This window comes from Lagopus leucura, unplaced genomic scaffold, assembly GCF_019238085.1.
Source record: "Lagopus leucura isolate 7727_CA_CO unplaced genomic scaffold, USGS_WTPT01 Super-Scaffold_100030, whole genome shotgun sequence".
NCBI lineage: Eukaryota > Metazoa > Chordata > Aves > Galliformes > Phasianidae > Lagopus > Lagopus leucura.
This window is the reverse complement of record NW_024962281.1, coordinates 7,610,676-7,622,692: the sequence shown is the minus strand read 5'-3', so window position 1 is coordinate 7,622,692 and position 12,017 is coordinate 7,610,676. Positions and strand designations below refer to the sequence as shown.

General features: G+C 45.9%; 2 protein-coding genes across 2 annotated transcripts; both read left to right on the top strand.

The window, feature by feature from the left end:
* The first annotated feature begins 229 nt into the window (after window positions 1-229).
* LOC122185752 (double-headed protease inhibitor, submandibular gland-like) lies at window positions 230-4,340 on the top strand. The gene is made up of 9 exons (XM_042881809.1): window positions 230-235; window positions 335-386; window positions 883-905; window positions 1,466-1,590; window positions 1,837-1,882; window positions 2,776-2,903; window positions 3,001-3,046; window positions 3,707-3,822; window positions 4,295-4,340. The coding sequence occupies exons 1-9, from the start codon at window positions 230-232 to the stop codon at window positions 4,338-4,340; spliced, it is 588 nt and encodes a 195-aa protein (XP_042737743.1).
* A 3,474-nt stretch (window positions 4,341-7,814) lies between these two features.
* LOC122185714 (serine protease inhibitor Kazal-type 6-like) lies at window positions 7,815-11,713 on the top strand. Its single transcript, XM_042881757.1, has 4 exons — window positions 7,815-7,911; window positions 9,827-9,852; window positions 10,640-10,752; window positions 11,599-11,713. Exons 1-4 carry the CDS (start codon window positions 7,851-7,853, stop codon window positions 11,642-11,644), a joined length of 246 nt encoding a protein of 81 aa, XP_042737691.1. The 5' UTR covers window positions 7,815-7,850; the 3' UTR covers window positions 11,645-11,713.
* The last annotated feature ends 304 nt before the right edge of the window (window positions 11,714-12,017 follow it).

The window sequence follows — 12,017 nt, the reverse complement described above, 5'->3', positions numbered from 1 at the left end:
ACAACATCTAGTGTTGAGACAGTGCTGTTGTTTGGGCAGCATAAATCACTCACTGTACAGCAGGGCGCCTTTCTTAACAAGCTGGGTGTAGTTCACATTTTTGTCTAATTCCGCTGCACATCTCTCTAACAAACAACCACTCTTTAGGGCTCAACTCAATAATCAATACATTTTTTTTAGTTTACAGAGCAAATAATTACTTTAGCTGATGACTTCATAAGGTTAGAAGATGGATGTATAAAGTCTGGAGTGCGAAGGCAGAGAAATATCTCTGCTGACCTCAAGAGCAACAGGTCTGCAAGTAACAGGCTGCACAGCCATCTCTGCCGTGAAGGCAATGAGAGCTGCTGCCCTCCTTGGATTAGTGCTTCTCAGCTCCTTTCCTAGTAAGTTGTTTTTGTTACATTCTCTGCTTGTATCTCTATTCCTACTGAACTAAATGTGGCTCCGGATGCCTTTAGAATCCTAAAAGGGAGCTCAGCCTGCTGGAGAAGTGGTGGTTTGGTAAAACATGAGCTCTCTTTTAATGATCTTTATCCTTGTGCAAATATTTATGTAACTCTAGCAGGATGCCTCCATCTGACATGAACTCATTATCCCCACTAAGTCTCATAGTGCTCAAGAGAGAAAATTTGTACCCTATTTCTTCCTTAGTGAGTCAAAGTTAATATTTTCACCAAAAATTGCTATTTTTTTAATCATAGGATATAACTTGCTTATTTGAACTGGATAAAATATTTAGGAAACAAGTAATTCTCAGTGATAAAATATATGTATATATATATATATGTGATGTCTCTGTAGGGAAATTGATAATTCCAGATGAATTTTAATCAAGGATGCTGCAACATTTTGCATTTTATAATCTCTGTTTTTTTCCAGATCTTGTTCCTGGTCAGCAATGGGTGAGTAGTAGATCTTCTGCATCATTTAGTTGTGGTTTCTATGAATAGATGAATAATTCATACTCACACCGTATCCTAAGGAGTCTTGAGGGAGAAGAAAAGAAAATAAACTAACAAAGGAAGAAGAAAAAGGGCCCCCAGGAATTATATGACATTTTTCCCCCAGCAAGTAAGAAAACATCTTTGTCAGAGAAAGATAACGTGCCACATTGGTGATAAGAACTGGCAATTAATAATGCAGAGTGGGAGCTGGCGTGGCACAGCGTGCCAGCAGAAAGTCCGCACAGCTTTTCACTAACTGCCTCCATATCTCCCCTGCCTGATTCCCTAAGGACCGATCGTTTTTGTCAGTTGTGTGTCTGCTGTGCCAAAAGCCTCAGTTGCGAAACTGTGCTCATGTATACTGTAAGGAACACCGTGATTTGCTCCCACTTCTTCACCATGGAGGAATGACAGAGAATAAAATGTCCACCTGTAGCATGGCTATGCATGGAAAACATGATGGACACGAGCGGACCCTTCCTTCCCGTTCAACACTGTCCCACTTGTGCTCTTCCCAGGCCTCCTGCAGTGAGTACCGGCTGTCAGGCAGCGGGAACCTTGCCTGTCCCAGGATCTACCAGCCTGTGTGTGGCACTGATAACGTCACCTATCCCAACGAGTGCTCACTCTGTAGACGAATCCTGTGAGTACGGATCACCCGATTACCCATCATGATGGCTCAGGTGGCAGCCAAAAGTCTTTTGAATTGTGACTAATCACGGGTGGATTTCATTTCTCCTGTTTCTGCCTCCCCAACGTGCAGGCTGTGTCTCTTCCTTGTCAAAACTCCTGAGTCTGATTAATTAGTGGGGCTGGGAGTGGACAGGCTTGATGACTGAGGTGACTCCATGGCACCACCAGGTTAACCCTTCCTCTCCTTCTCTCCTAGCTGGAGTGGGACGGTTGACAAGAAGCACGACGGGAGGTGTGTGAAGGTATGGTCCCAGCTCAGCCACTGTGTAAAGCAACGGCAGAATCCCTTCCCAGCACTAATTATGTGTTCAAAATGTACAGCTCCAAACCCATCGGAAATGTAATAGAAAGGGAGAATTTCAGGTCTTCAAGATACATATATATGTGTGTTAATTTCATTTTGAACAATGCAAATCTGTTTCAGTGGTGAGTTTTGAGATGTCATCTTGTGTAGCACAGCTGACTTCAAAACAGAATCTTTTGATTTCAATAATGCTTTGGTGTTGTTGAAATAGTTCCCCTTAGACTTAAATAGAAGTTTGTTGAAATTAAGAAATTCCCCAAGGAAGTCTGGATTTTGACTAAATCATAATTTTGTCACAGAAAAAAAAGGATTCCATCAGAATATCTACCCTGAGGTTTGTTTATCAATACATGGAGCTACCACGATGTGGAGAAGTGTCTCTATTTTTAGATTAGAGAGATAATGTAAAGAAACACTCCGGCTGTGCAATTTAACATAATGCTACAATTTTCACTTCAGTACACTCAGAGTAATGGCAGGAACACCGAGGTGAGCGTCAGCTCCATTTTCAAGTGGAGCAGACATTTCACAGCAGCACTTGCTGCCATGTAGGGCATGGTAGGCACAGATCCTGTGTGGTGGCATTTGGGGTGGAAAGCCCCAAGATGACACCAACAAAACCCATTTTGTGAACCCTTCCTCTCCAGGATCCTGCTGGACTGATGTCCTCAAAGGTAGAATTTCACTTGTCTGTCTCCCTTGCCCGCACTGTGTTGGGCTGGCAGCTCACATTTCCGTACAGCCCCACTCACCATGAGTCTGGGGATGGGAGATACCTCTCACACCACGCAACATTACACAGATTGAAGTGTTGTTCTGTGGCTGTTTCAGGTTGATTGCACTGGCTACATGAGAGCAACTGGTGGTCTGGGGACAGCCTGCAGCCAGCAATACAACCCGCTCTATGCCACCAATGGGGTCACCTACAGCAACGAGTGCACCTTCTGCTCAGCAGTGGCGTGAGTGCTGGGATCTGGGCTTTGGTGTCTGGGGAGTAGAGGCTTCTGGAGTGACTGTGCTGTGCTGGTTAGTTCTCAACTTGCTTTCTTCCCCAAGGAATGGAGAGGACATAGATCTGCTCACTGCTGGAAAACACCCTGAGGTAAAGCTTGAAAGTCTGCACTATGAACTGTTGTTAAAGTATATTATACAACACAAATTCAATGAGTCAGAACGATGTAATAGCAATGTCTGCACTGTGCTGGTGTATTTGTCCTGGAAGAAGGATTTGATGAAAATAGCTCAAGTATGCCAGAGTCAGGGGACACTGAACAAAACCCCTGGCTCCAGCATCAGCCTCACCTGGACAGCTCCTGATAGGGGTTGACATTGACAGCATAGTTCAGATGGTGTCTGTGCTAGAGGTGCTTGCTTCTCCTGGTGAGTGTGGGGCTCATACAGCATCAGCTGTCATTACTGGGTGGGAAGACTTCATACCGTGCCGTTTGAGACACACTGCTTCTTGGCAGCCGCTCTGCTGGCTGCTGAACCAGAGCAGAGCAAGCAGTGGGCAGCCAGCTGGGGAGCACTGCTTTGGCTATGTCACTGCTTCTGAGAGTAGATTTAAGTAATCTTTCCCTCTGACTTCTCACTCTGTGCTCTGCTGGGCAAGCGCATTAGGATTTGCAGAGTTGCTAGAACAACAGGGGCCTGCACTGAAAAAATGTTTTTTTGCTTTGCCATGACATAAATGTTAAGCACTCATGTAGCAAAACACAGCAAACAAAGGCTTCTCAATATGTTCTTGCTCCATTACCTACAGATTGACTGCAGCGAATTCAAGAGCACCAATCTCTATTGCACTGAAGAGTACATGCCCCTTTGCGGCTCTGACGGCATAACATATGGGAACAAATGCCACTTCTGCATTGCAGTTTTGTAAGTACAGTGCTCCCCATGCAGCCATGAAACCACTGCTGTGCTGCAGTACAAAGGCAGAAGCTGCCAGGGAGCCCTTGTGCTCCCGTTATCCCCTTGGTAAATCTGTCCTCATCCCCAACCTGACCCCAGCACTCCCTCTGCTGTGTCCTCCCCAAACACTGCAGATCTTAAACACAGGTGAGCCTTATCCTCCCCTCATCACTAAATTCAGATTCTCATTTGCAGGCTCATAGCACTCCTTGTGACAGTAATTTGAATGCTAACTATAGGAAATATCCAAAATTACAGGGTTTGTCCCAGATCTCTTTAACATGACAGAACGTGTAACCTGGGGAATCAGGAGAGAGGTGAAGGTGTAACTGGAACAGCACAGGGCATTGCCTTGTCCATGTAAAGTCAGCAGTGTCACCATCAGGGCTATAAAACCACCTTCCATGTCACTGATTTTGGCTTCCTCCTTTGTCTGCAGGAGGAGTCATGGATCTCTGTCTCTCCAGCATCATGGAGAATGCTGAGTGCTGGAGCACAACCTTTACCCTCATTCATCTTTCACTTCCAAAGCCTGCAATTCCAACATGTTCTTCCCTGCTCCCTGTTGTACGCTGCTTTCTGAATTGACCCATCAGTAAATCAAAGCCAGCAACTCTCACTGCTGTGAACTGGTGTGGTTTTTTTATTTATTGTTTTTATTATTTTTTCCAGGGCAGAGGTAAAAGTCTTTAGGCTTTTAGGCACTTATCTGTCAGGCAGGAGAAGTTTTGAAATAAACCACAATAAAGACCAAAGTGCAACGCCCATCACACAAAAGCCTAAGCCCTCACAAAAGTGCGTCACCCCATTCCAAACCATCAGAAGAGGAAACATGTTGCTATAAAATACTGCTGCTCTCCCCAGTTCTGTGTCTTACTACACATAAATGGATTTGTTGTAAGGGTCAGGATGGGGCTTTGTAGAAGCACGGAGCCTTGGAGGAAGCAGTCCTTTTGGGAGCCTTGGCATGGAGGAAACATGGCTTTGATACACCTGGGCAATGGGCAAGTCTGGCAGCATGTTATAAGGAGGCTTATGGCAAAGGGAGGAGGCTATATCTCACAAGGAAGAAAATTAGGAACTGTTGCTTCCTTGAAGGGCGTGTCCCTTGAGAGTGTGGTGATCAGCAGAAAATTGCATCCAGCTGGGCAAGGCTGTAATGAGCCTAATGAGGACCAGAGGAGAAACTAGATTGGGCTCAGGTTTCTTGGAAAAGAGATCTGAAAAGCTGTACTAAGAATGTTTGAGGCAGAGGAAAGAGAAAGGACTCTTCAGGAAAAGGTTTGGGATTCTTCAGGCCTAGGAAAGAAAGGACGGAAGGTGAGCTTGGAAGATCCAAGGTAGTTTCTATCTGCAATGAAAGGTGATGTATGGGTGATGCATGTGAGCACGCACAGTGATGCGCTATCTCTTCGGGTGAGTCAAGGAATGAGTATGCAAACAACAGGCGAAAAGTCCCAAGTGCCTCCACTCATGTCACCTTCTCCTTCTTTTCTCCACCTCCCATTCTCTCATTACGTAGGAAGACATTCAGCTGTTCAGGCTGATAATGAGGACAAAATCTGTGACTTCCAAGTTTTCCTCTGGCTTTATTGCCTGAAATAAACTGTATCTTGACCTAGAAATCTTATGGGTGCTTCCCACCAGAAGATGAAAAGCTGTCCTTTAATAGTGTGTCAGGGCACTGCTCCATCCTGGGAAGGTGGATGGAACTTTGAAATGTTTATTCTATTAGTACAGGCAGTGCAAACCACAGTGTGCTCTGTGCCTGCTGGTGAGAAAAGGTAAGCTGGAGAGCTGTGAGTGTGCTCCCTGCTAATCTGCCTAGAAAGGAAAAAAATAGCCAAGAAATAGCGTAAGCCACTACTGAAAGTGAGCAGAGACCTTTAGTGAAGGACACAGCTCAGCTGTAATGTCTCGTTGGCCAGGAGGTTTGTTGAATTATCACGGAGTTTTGGTCAGAGCAGGAGGGTGCCTTCAGCAATGAGATCCCATGGTAGGCCTCTTCCACAGTGTGCCGGAGCAAGCCTGGTACCTGCTCAGGAGCAAAAAAAGGCTTTGGAAAAGTTCAAAGAAGGGCTGATGTCTTACAGGGAAAGGGAGGGCAAAAGGCAAGTGCAGAGCATGTGGCTGTACAGACAAAAACTCTTCAGAGAATGGAAAAATGTCTTATCAAGTAAGCCCAGAGGTTGGCCCAGTGCAGGTAAATACTTGGCTAGGTAAGAGTGAGGCTCTGCCCAGCCATTCCTCTGTAAGGCAAATCCCAGGTGCCTTTGTCTTGTCCGGTCCCGTTCCATTCCCATTTTTCTGAGAAATCAGAGAGACTGAACTTCACAACCTACAGCAGCAAGCAGCCCGCTTCATAGGTTATAAGAAGTGCAAAGAGGAGTGATAAAGATAATCACCACTTTGCTAATTTAGTCTCTTCCTCCCAGCCCGCAAAGGACTGGTCCCTGTGGTATGTTTTCTAAGGCTTTTCCCAGTCAGCTATGCTGTAGCAAATGAAACGTTTGGATAGCTGTAGAGCTGAGGTATTAGTGCTGGGGCAGCGAGCAGAGTCTGGAGCTAGAAAAGGCAAACACAGAATTCTGCGAGTGGCAGAACTAAGCATGATTTTGAATGGCACTGCGGCTGACGGGCTTGTAAATTATATGAGAAGCTGTGTTGTGAGCTCACCCTAATAGACGTCTGAGAACTCACCTGTCAGTCGCGGTTCCTCTGTTATGTGGGTTTTATGGTGTCTAGTGAGCTGCAAACTCTAATGCTTTCCCAGGTGTAGGGCGGTCATGGCACTGCTCTCCTACAGAAACTCTCACTTGCTAGTTGAGGATGTTTGGGAAATCCTTGTTTGCTAGAAAAATATATTGAAGTGCATTTTTTGTTTGTTTGTTTTCCATTCTTGTGTGACATTTTGTTGGAATAGCAGAATCATAGAGGTTGAAAGTGAAACTGGAAATTATCGAGTTCAACCCCTTGCTAAAGCAGGTTTCATACAGTAGGTTGCAGTTACAAAATTTGCTGGGGAAGTGAATATGAAGATCTGTCTATAAAGAGTGTTCCCATAACACTTGTTTCTTAACAAAATTTCTTGCTGAAATTTTAAAGGCTGTGCCTATCTGAAGAGATATTTAGCAAGTGGTGCAACTAAATGCTACTCTTGGTGGAGAGATGGCTGGAGATGGGCTGATGGTTGGCTGATCTTAGTGGTCTTTTCCAACTTCAACGATCCTTTGATTCTATACTCTTTACACAGAATCAGCTGGAAATAGAGTGAGTCTCCTGATTCCCCACCAAATTCCTGTAATTGCTGCTTGCTGTGGAAATAGAGCCCTAGCATATGTTTGTGAATGTAAAACTGGAAAACATTGACAGCTATAGTTTAAATAGTTCAGGGAGGGGAGGTGGCTGTCCTATGTGGGACTGCACACAGCTATGAGAGCCCCGGTGTGCTTCTCCGCCCCAACCCAACAAATTTAGAACCATCCTCAAAAATAGCCAGAGAACAACGCATAATTGGTTTCACAGACAACACATTCTCATGCTGTGATTTATTTCGTAATGTCTGGTGAGTGTCATCACGCCGTGCTCAAAGCCTTGGAGCTGGCATTCAGCGAGGACCCAGAGAATGAAAATTACCAGCTTCCCCGATGAATCACCACTTTTAAAATTCACCCTTGTGAGAATCCTGTGACTATTCAGAAAAAAAAAAAAAAACCAACACAAAGATATTACAGGCCCAAGTTTATCACTCATGTAATTAGTCCTTTCTAAGTTTGATGTGGACAGGGCGGCATTCCTAAAGCACCATAAACACGGCCAGGACCAATAATGGCTCTAGAAACGAAGTGGAGAAGTTCTCACAATTAAGGTGAGGAATGAGGGCAGCAGCGGATAGGTACATAAATACACAGAGGCAGGGCTACGAGCACGCTGTGGGCTTGTGGCTGTGACAACACCTCCCAAACTGGTCGATTGCCGGGGACTAAAAGAGCAGCATGAAGGCAACAGGCACCTCGGTGCTCCTCAGCCTGCTGCTGCTGCTGTCGTTCTTCTCGGGTAAGTTATATTTCTGTAGCCTAGAAAGAAACTTTATGACAAGAGCAACTTCGGGGAGCCTTGATCACTGGATGACGGGCTTGAAGAGAAAGCTGAGCAAGTAGAAAATATCTGTGGGACTTGCTTGCTCGCGTCACGTATTTCCATTCCTCGTGTGCCTCCGCAGTGAATAACACTGTGGAGGTGTCACTGGGAGACAGAATGAGCAAATTGTAAGCAGCTCGTTCAGCAAATGCACCAAAGCAGAGTGTAATCATGAGTTTTGGTAGAAATGTTTGCTGCAGAGTTTTGCTGAACCAGTTAGAGAAGAAACTCATACCTCAGGGTCATCAGCTCCTGTTTTGATTCTAAGCATTTGGAAGTTGGTGTTTTCCTCAGAGATGTGGCAGCATAATTAGATGAAAGTTTCAGCTTCCAAATATGTTGCAGAGAAAAGCTTGAAAATTAAATTCAAATGTCCTCAAGGAACCAGAACAAAGAGGGCAAATTGAAAGGATCCAGCGTTTATTTATCTTGAGGTTTACACATCTCTCTGTTGGTCTGGGAAGGCTGGCTGATGGTTTAGGATGTGTAGGGCACACGGGCTGTTCGTGTCCAGCTGATCCGAACGTGGAAGCGTTGTGGTGGCCATTATTGAAGACTGCAGATCAAGAACTATTTATACTTGTTTTTCTGTGAATAATTTGAATAAAGAATTCACTTGAGAAAATTGCAGGCTGCGCATGGAGAAAAGAGGTGAATTACTTTGTACACATCATTAATTATGAAATATTCATCTGTCTTTAATTGAGTCTTAATTGGGACTGGGTTCCATCACAGTGCTAAAGCTTCTTTCCAACACCAGGCAGAATAGCAGCAAACTCTGTGATCTCAAATAAAATTAACAGATGCCAAGAGACGTTCTCACAAAGTCTTGTGTAGATGCATGCAATATTTATAAAAATTATCTAATGAGCTATTTTGTAAATAATATGCAGATAGCCCTAATGGCTGCTTCCCCCTTCAGCCTAGCTGAGGATGTGACAGATACACAAATGGCAACGATCAAACACTGAAAGGCATCACAGCAGGCAGAAGCTGAGTGGGGTCATGGATACTGGTCCTGCTGAGTGTGATGCTACAGTGCTCCCAACTTGCACCCTAACCACGAGGGGTGTCCCACTGCAATGTGCCCCAGCTCCTGCAGAACTGTGTGCAGCCCACTCTCTGTCAGACACCATAGGATCCATCCCATGGCTGTGACCTGGCCCCACGCAAAGATTGCAGGCTGGAAATATCAAAGAGGATGGACTGACTGTCTCCAAGCCCAGAGCCTGTGTCTGCAGCAGGTATTTTTGCTCTGTCACTGTCTGGCACTGCCTGTTCTGCCCCAGATCACACCAGGCTATCCCTTTGTATCTCATCCGGATCAGGCTGTTCCGGAAGCCTCAGGGCTGTGCCATGCTGCAGATGGCTCTGATGCTGACTGCAGGGTCTCCTCCTCCATCTCCCCTGTGTGCTTTTGTTACCGTTCTGGCCAGTTTTGTAATTCAGAGGTGCAAGAGCCTAAAAGCCATAAGACTCAATGAAGCTTTAAAATCTCTGCTGAGAGAGGCTCAGCTCTGACATAGCTCCCTGCATCCCTGGTGGTGGCTGCCTGCCAGGGAGATGGGTTTATGTGTCTGCGGTGCAGTTAGCAGCTGAATGACTGATTACATGGTATTTTAGTAACATTTTTCAAATAGCAAAATACTGAAAAGCAATTCTGATAATGTATTTCCTACCCCTCCTCCACCACACAGAATGGCAGAGGAAGGAAAACCTGGTGTGTTTTGTGCTGCAGTTTGTAAAGGGGTTTGTGACTTGGGTTCAGTTCTCTCAGAAAATAATGCTAATGTGTACAAAATCTTTGTTTGTTTGTTTGTTTCAATTCTAGGTGTAGCAGCTCAAGACATTGAGGAGGTTAGTGCAGCTCTTTCTGTTTTCTGAATCTGCATTTTCTCCTGGCTCTAGAAGACTGCTTTTCTAACAGATCTCGGTGCATGCTGAACTGCTTTGGGTTTTGCTGGGAGCAAGTGGGTCCTGCCAAGGTGCCCCAGTGCTTCAGAATGCTCACACAGCACAGAGGTGTTAGCTATGGCCACAGTAGCAAACAAGTCAGGGGATGATTTAGCTGGTTTAGTACATGCTCCCCACGGTTTGATCCAGCACAGGGCTGGCTTGCAGTATTGCTTCTGTCTGTTCGCTCCTCCATGCAACGAATGTGAAATCAGGAGTGATATACTCCTTTAAACTAAATCCCTAACTGGGGCTTGTCCAAATGCCTGTTCACTTCATAGAATCATTAAGGTTGGAAAGACCACTAAGGTCATCGAGTCCAACCAACTCATGCCCAGACTCCTGTGTATGGCAGCCGCAGGCCATGCAGTGGTGTGAGCTGCGTGGTGCCGGGCGCTGATACGGGGCTGCATCAGTGCTGATGCTCTCCCTGTGTGCACAGGTGAACCAACTCATGTCCTTGGGACCCAAGGGCTGCCCCCAGATGGTGACGGCTTCCCTCCTCAGCCACAGGGCAGGATTTCCCCTGTTTCGGCCAGTTGTGACAGGACTTCGTTTTTCAGTAAGCAGGCTATGCCTCACTGCTGCTTTGGGCCTCTGGGCTGGAAGATCACACTAGCGATCTTGTTTCCTGCTTGGAAAGCGAAACCCAGTGGTTTATTGTGGTTGTTATTTTTGATTTCTTTTGCAGATCTGCAAAGAGTTCTTAAACAGGAGTGTGTTCTGCACAAGGGAGTCCAACCCTCACTGCGGCACGGATGGCGTGACGTACGGCAACAAGTGTGCCTTCTGCAAGGCTGTGCTGTAAGTGGGGGTGGTGGGATACGGACCCACACAGGGATGGTCCACTTCCAGCCCCACACTGCTGCCCCCCTCACACAGAGCAATCCCTGGCCATAGAATCATAGAGCTAGAGAATGGCTAAGGTTGGAAAAGACCACTAAGTTCGTCTAGTTCAAATGTCAGCTCCTCACCAGCATGCTTGGGTATATTTCAGCTTAATATTGATTCATTTCTAGGCTTTCTATGATGCTCATAGCCTTAGAGAGATGGTGCAGGGCCTGGGAGGCCATTGAACCTGCCTAGACCTTCTGTGTGGGCTAAATTGATGCTCATTTTCCTCTGTATGCCATAGGCTGAAGCTCTCCCTGTCCACACCTCTGGATTCTGAAATGTCTGGAGGAATGTAGGATTATGCATGCCAAATTATTGGAGGAAAGTCATAGACTCATAGAATCATAGGTTTGTTTGAGTTGAAAGGGACCTTTAAAGGTCAACTGGTCCAACACCCCTGCAATGAACAGGGCAAGTGCTGAAATGAAAGTCTAAATGGACTTAGTGGAAAAGTACACAGAATCTCAGAGGAAGGACTGGAGTTTCTCCTCTCCTGTCTCCTCTAAAGGAGCTGTAATAGGAGCCAACACCTCTGGGCTGAAGACCTGCAAAAATTGATTTATCCTTATCAGTTCTGCACTCTGAAGGCTGCCTTATCCAAAGGGAAATTAGAGAAGAGGGAAAGATGGCTTGATGCTCCCTGTGAGGCACCAGAGTTGGGCAAATGATCTTGTTCAGAGGGACAAGCTCCCTGTCCCAGCTGTGTCTGTGCTGGATGCTATACACTGCTTTGTTTCCATACTGCTCCTTTTACAGGAGGAGCGGAGGGAAGATACGATTGAAGCACATGGGGAAGTGCTGAGCCTGAGCACCAAGCACCGATCCTCGTCCGTCACAGGCACAGGAGCCTGGGCACAGCAGCAGCTGTCCTTGTCGCTGCCATTCTGCTCAATAAAATAAAACTCAGCACACCTTTTTGGCTGGATTCCTTTTTCCATAACACCCAGATAAGCTTTTCATGCAGCTGTGCTAGCAACTAAAATGTTTACTGCATTGTGCTGTTATATCATCATCTTAGAGTCATAGAATCATAGAATTCCTATCAGGAGGCACCATGCTGCCTGAGCTGGAGCAATGATTCCCACAGCTCTGCCCTACCTGCCACTGCCACAGCTCTTCCATGCTATGCCATGCCATTCCATCCCATCCTACTGACAAATGGCTGCCTTGCTCAA

Excerpts from the sequence above, each read along its gene's own strand:
- LOC122185752 (XM_042881809.1), top strand. Across the intron at positions 1,883-2,775 it reads ACGACGGGAGGTGTGTGAAG|GTTGATTGCACTGGCTACAT; the intron begins GTATGGTCCCAG and ends TGGCTGTTTCAG. Across the intron at positions 3,047-3,706 it reads CTGCTGGAAAACACCCTGAG|ATTGACTGCAGCGAATTCAA; the intron begins GTAAAGCTTGAA and ends CATTACCTACAG.
- LOC122185714 (XM_042881757.1), top strand. The coding sequence starts at position 7,851 with ATGAAGGCAACAGGCACCTCGGTGCTCCTCAGCCTGCTGCTGCTGCTG. Across the intron at positions 7,912-9,826 it reads GCTGCTGTCGTTCTTCTCGG|GTGTAGCAGCTCAAGACATT; the intron begins GTAAGTTATATT and ends TTTCAATTCTAG. Across the intron at positions 9,853-10,639 it reads CAGCTCAAGACATTGAGGAG|ATCTGCAAAGAGTTCTTAAA; the intron begins GTTAGTGCAGCT and ends TTTCTTTTGCAG.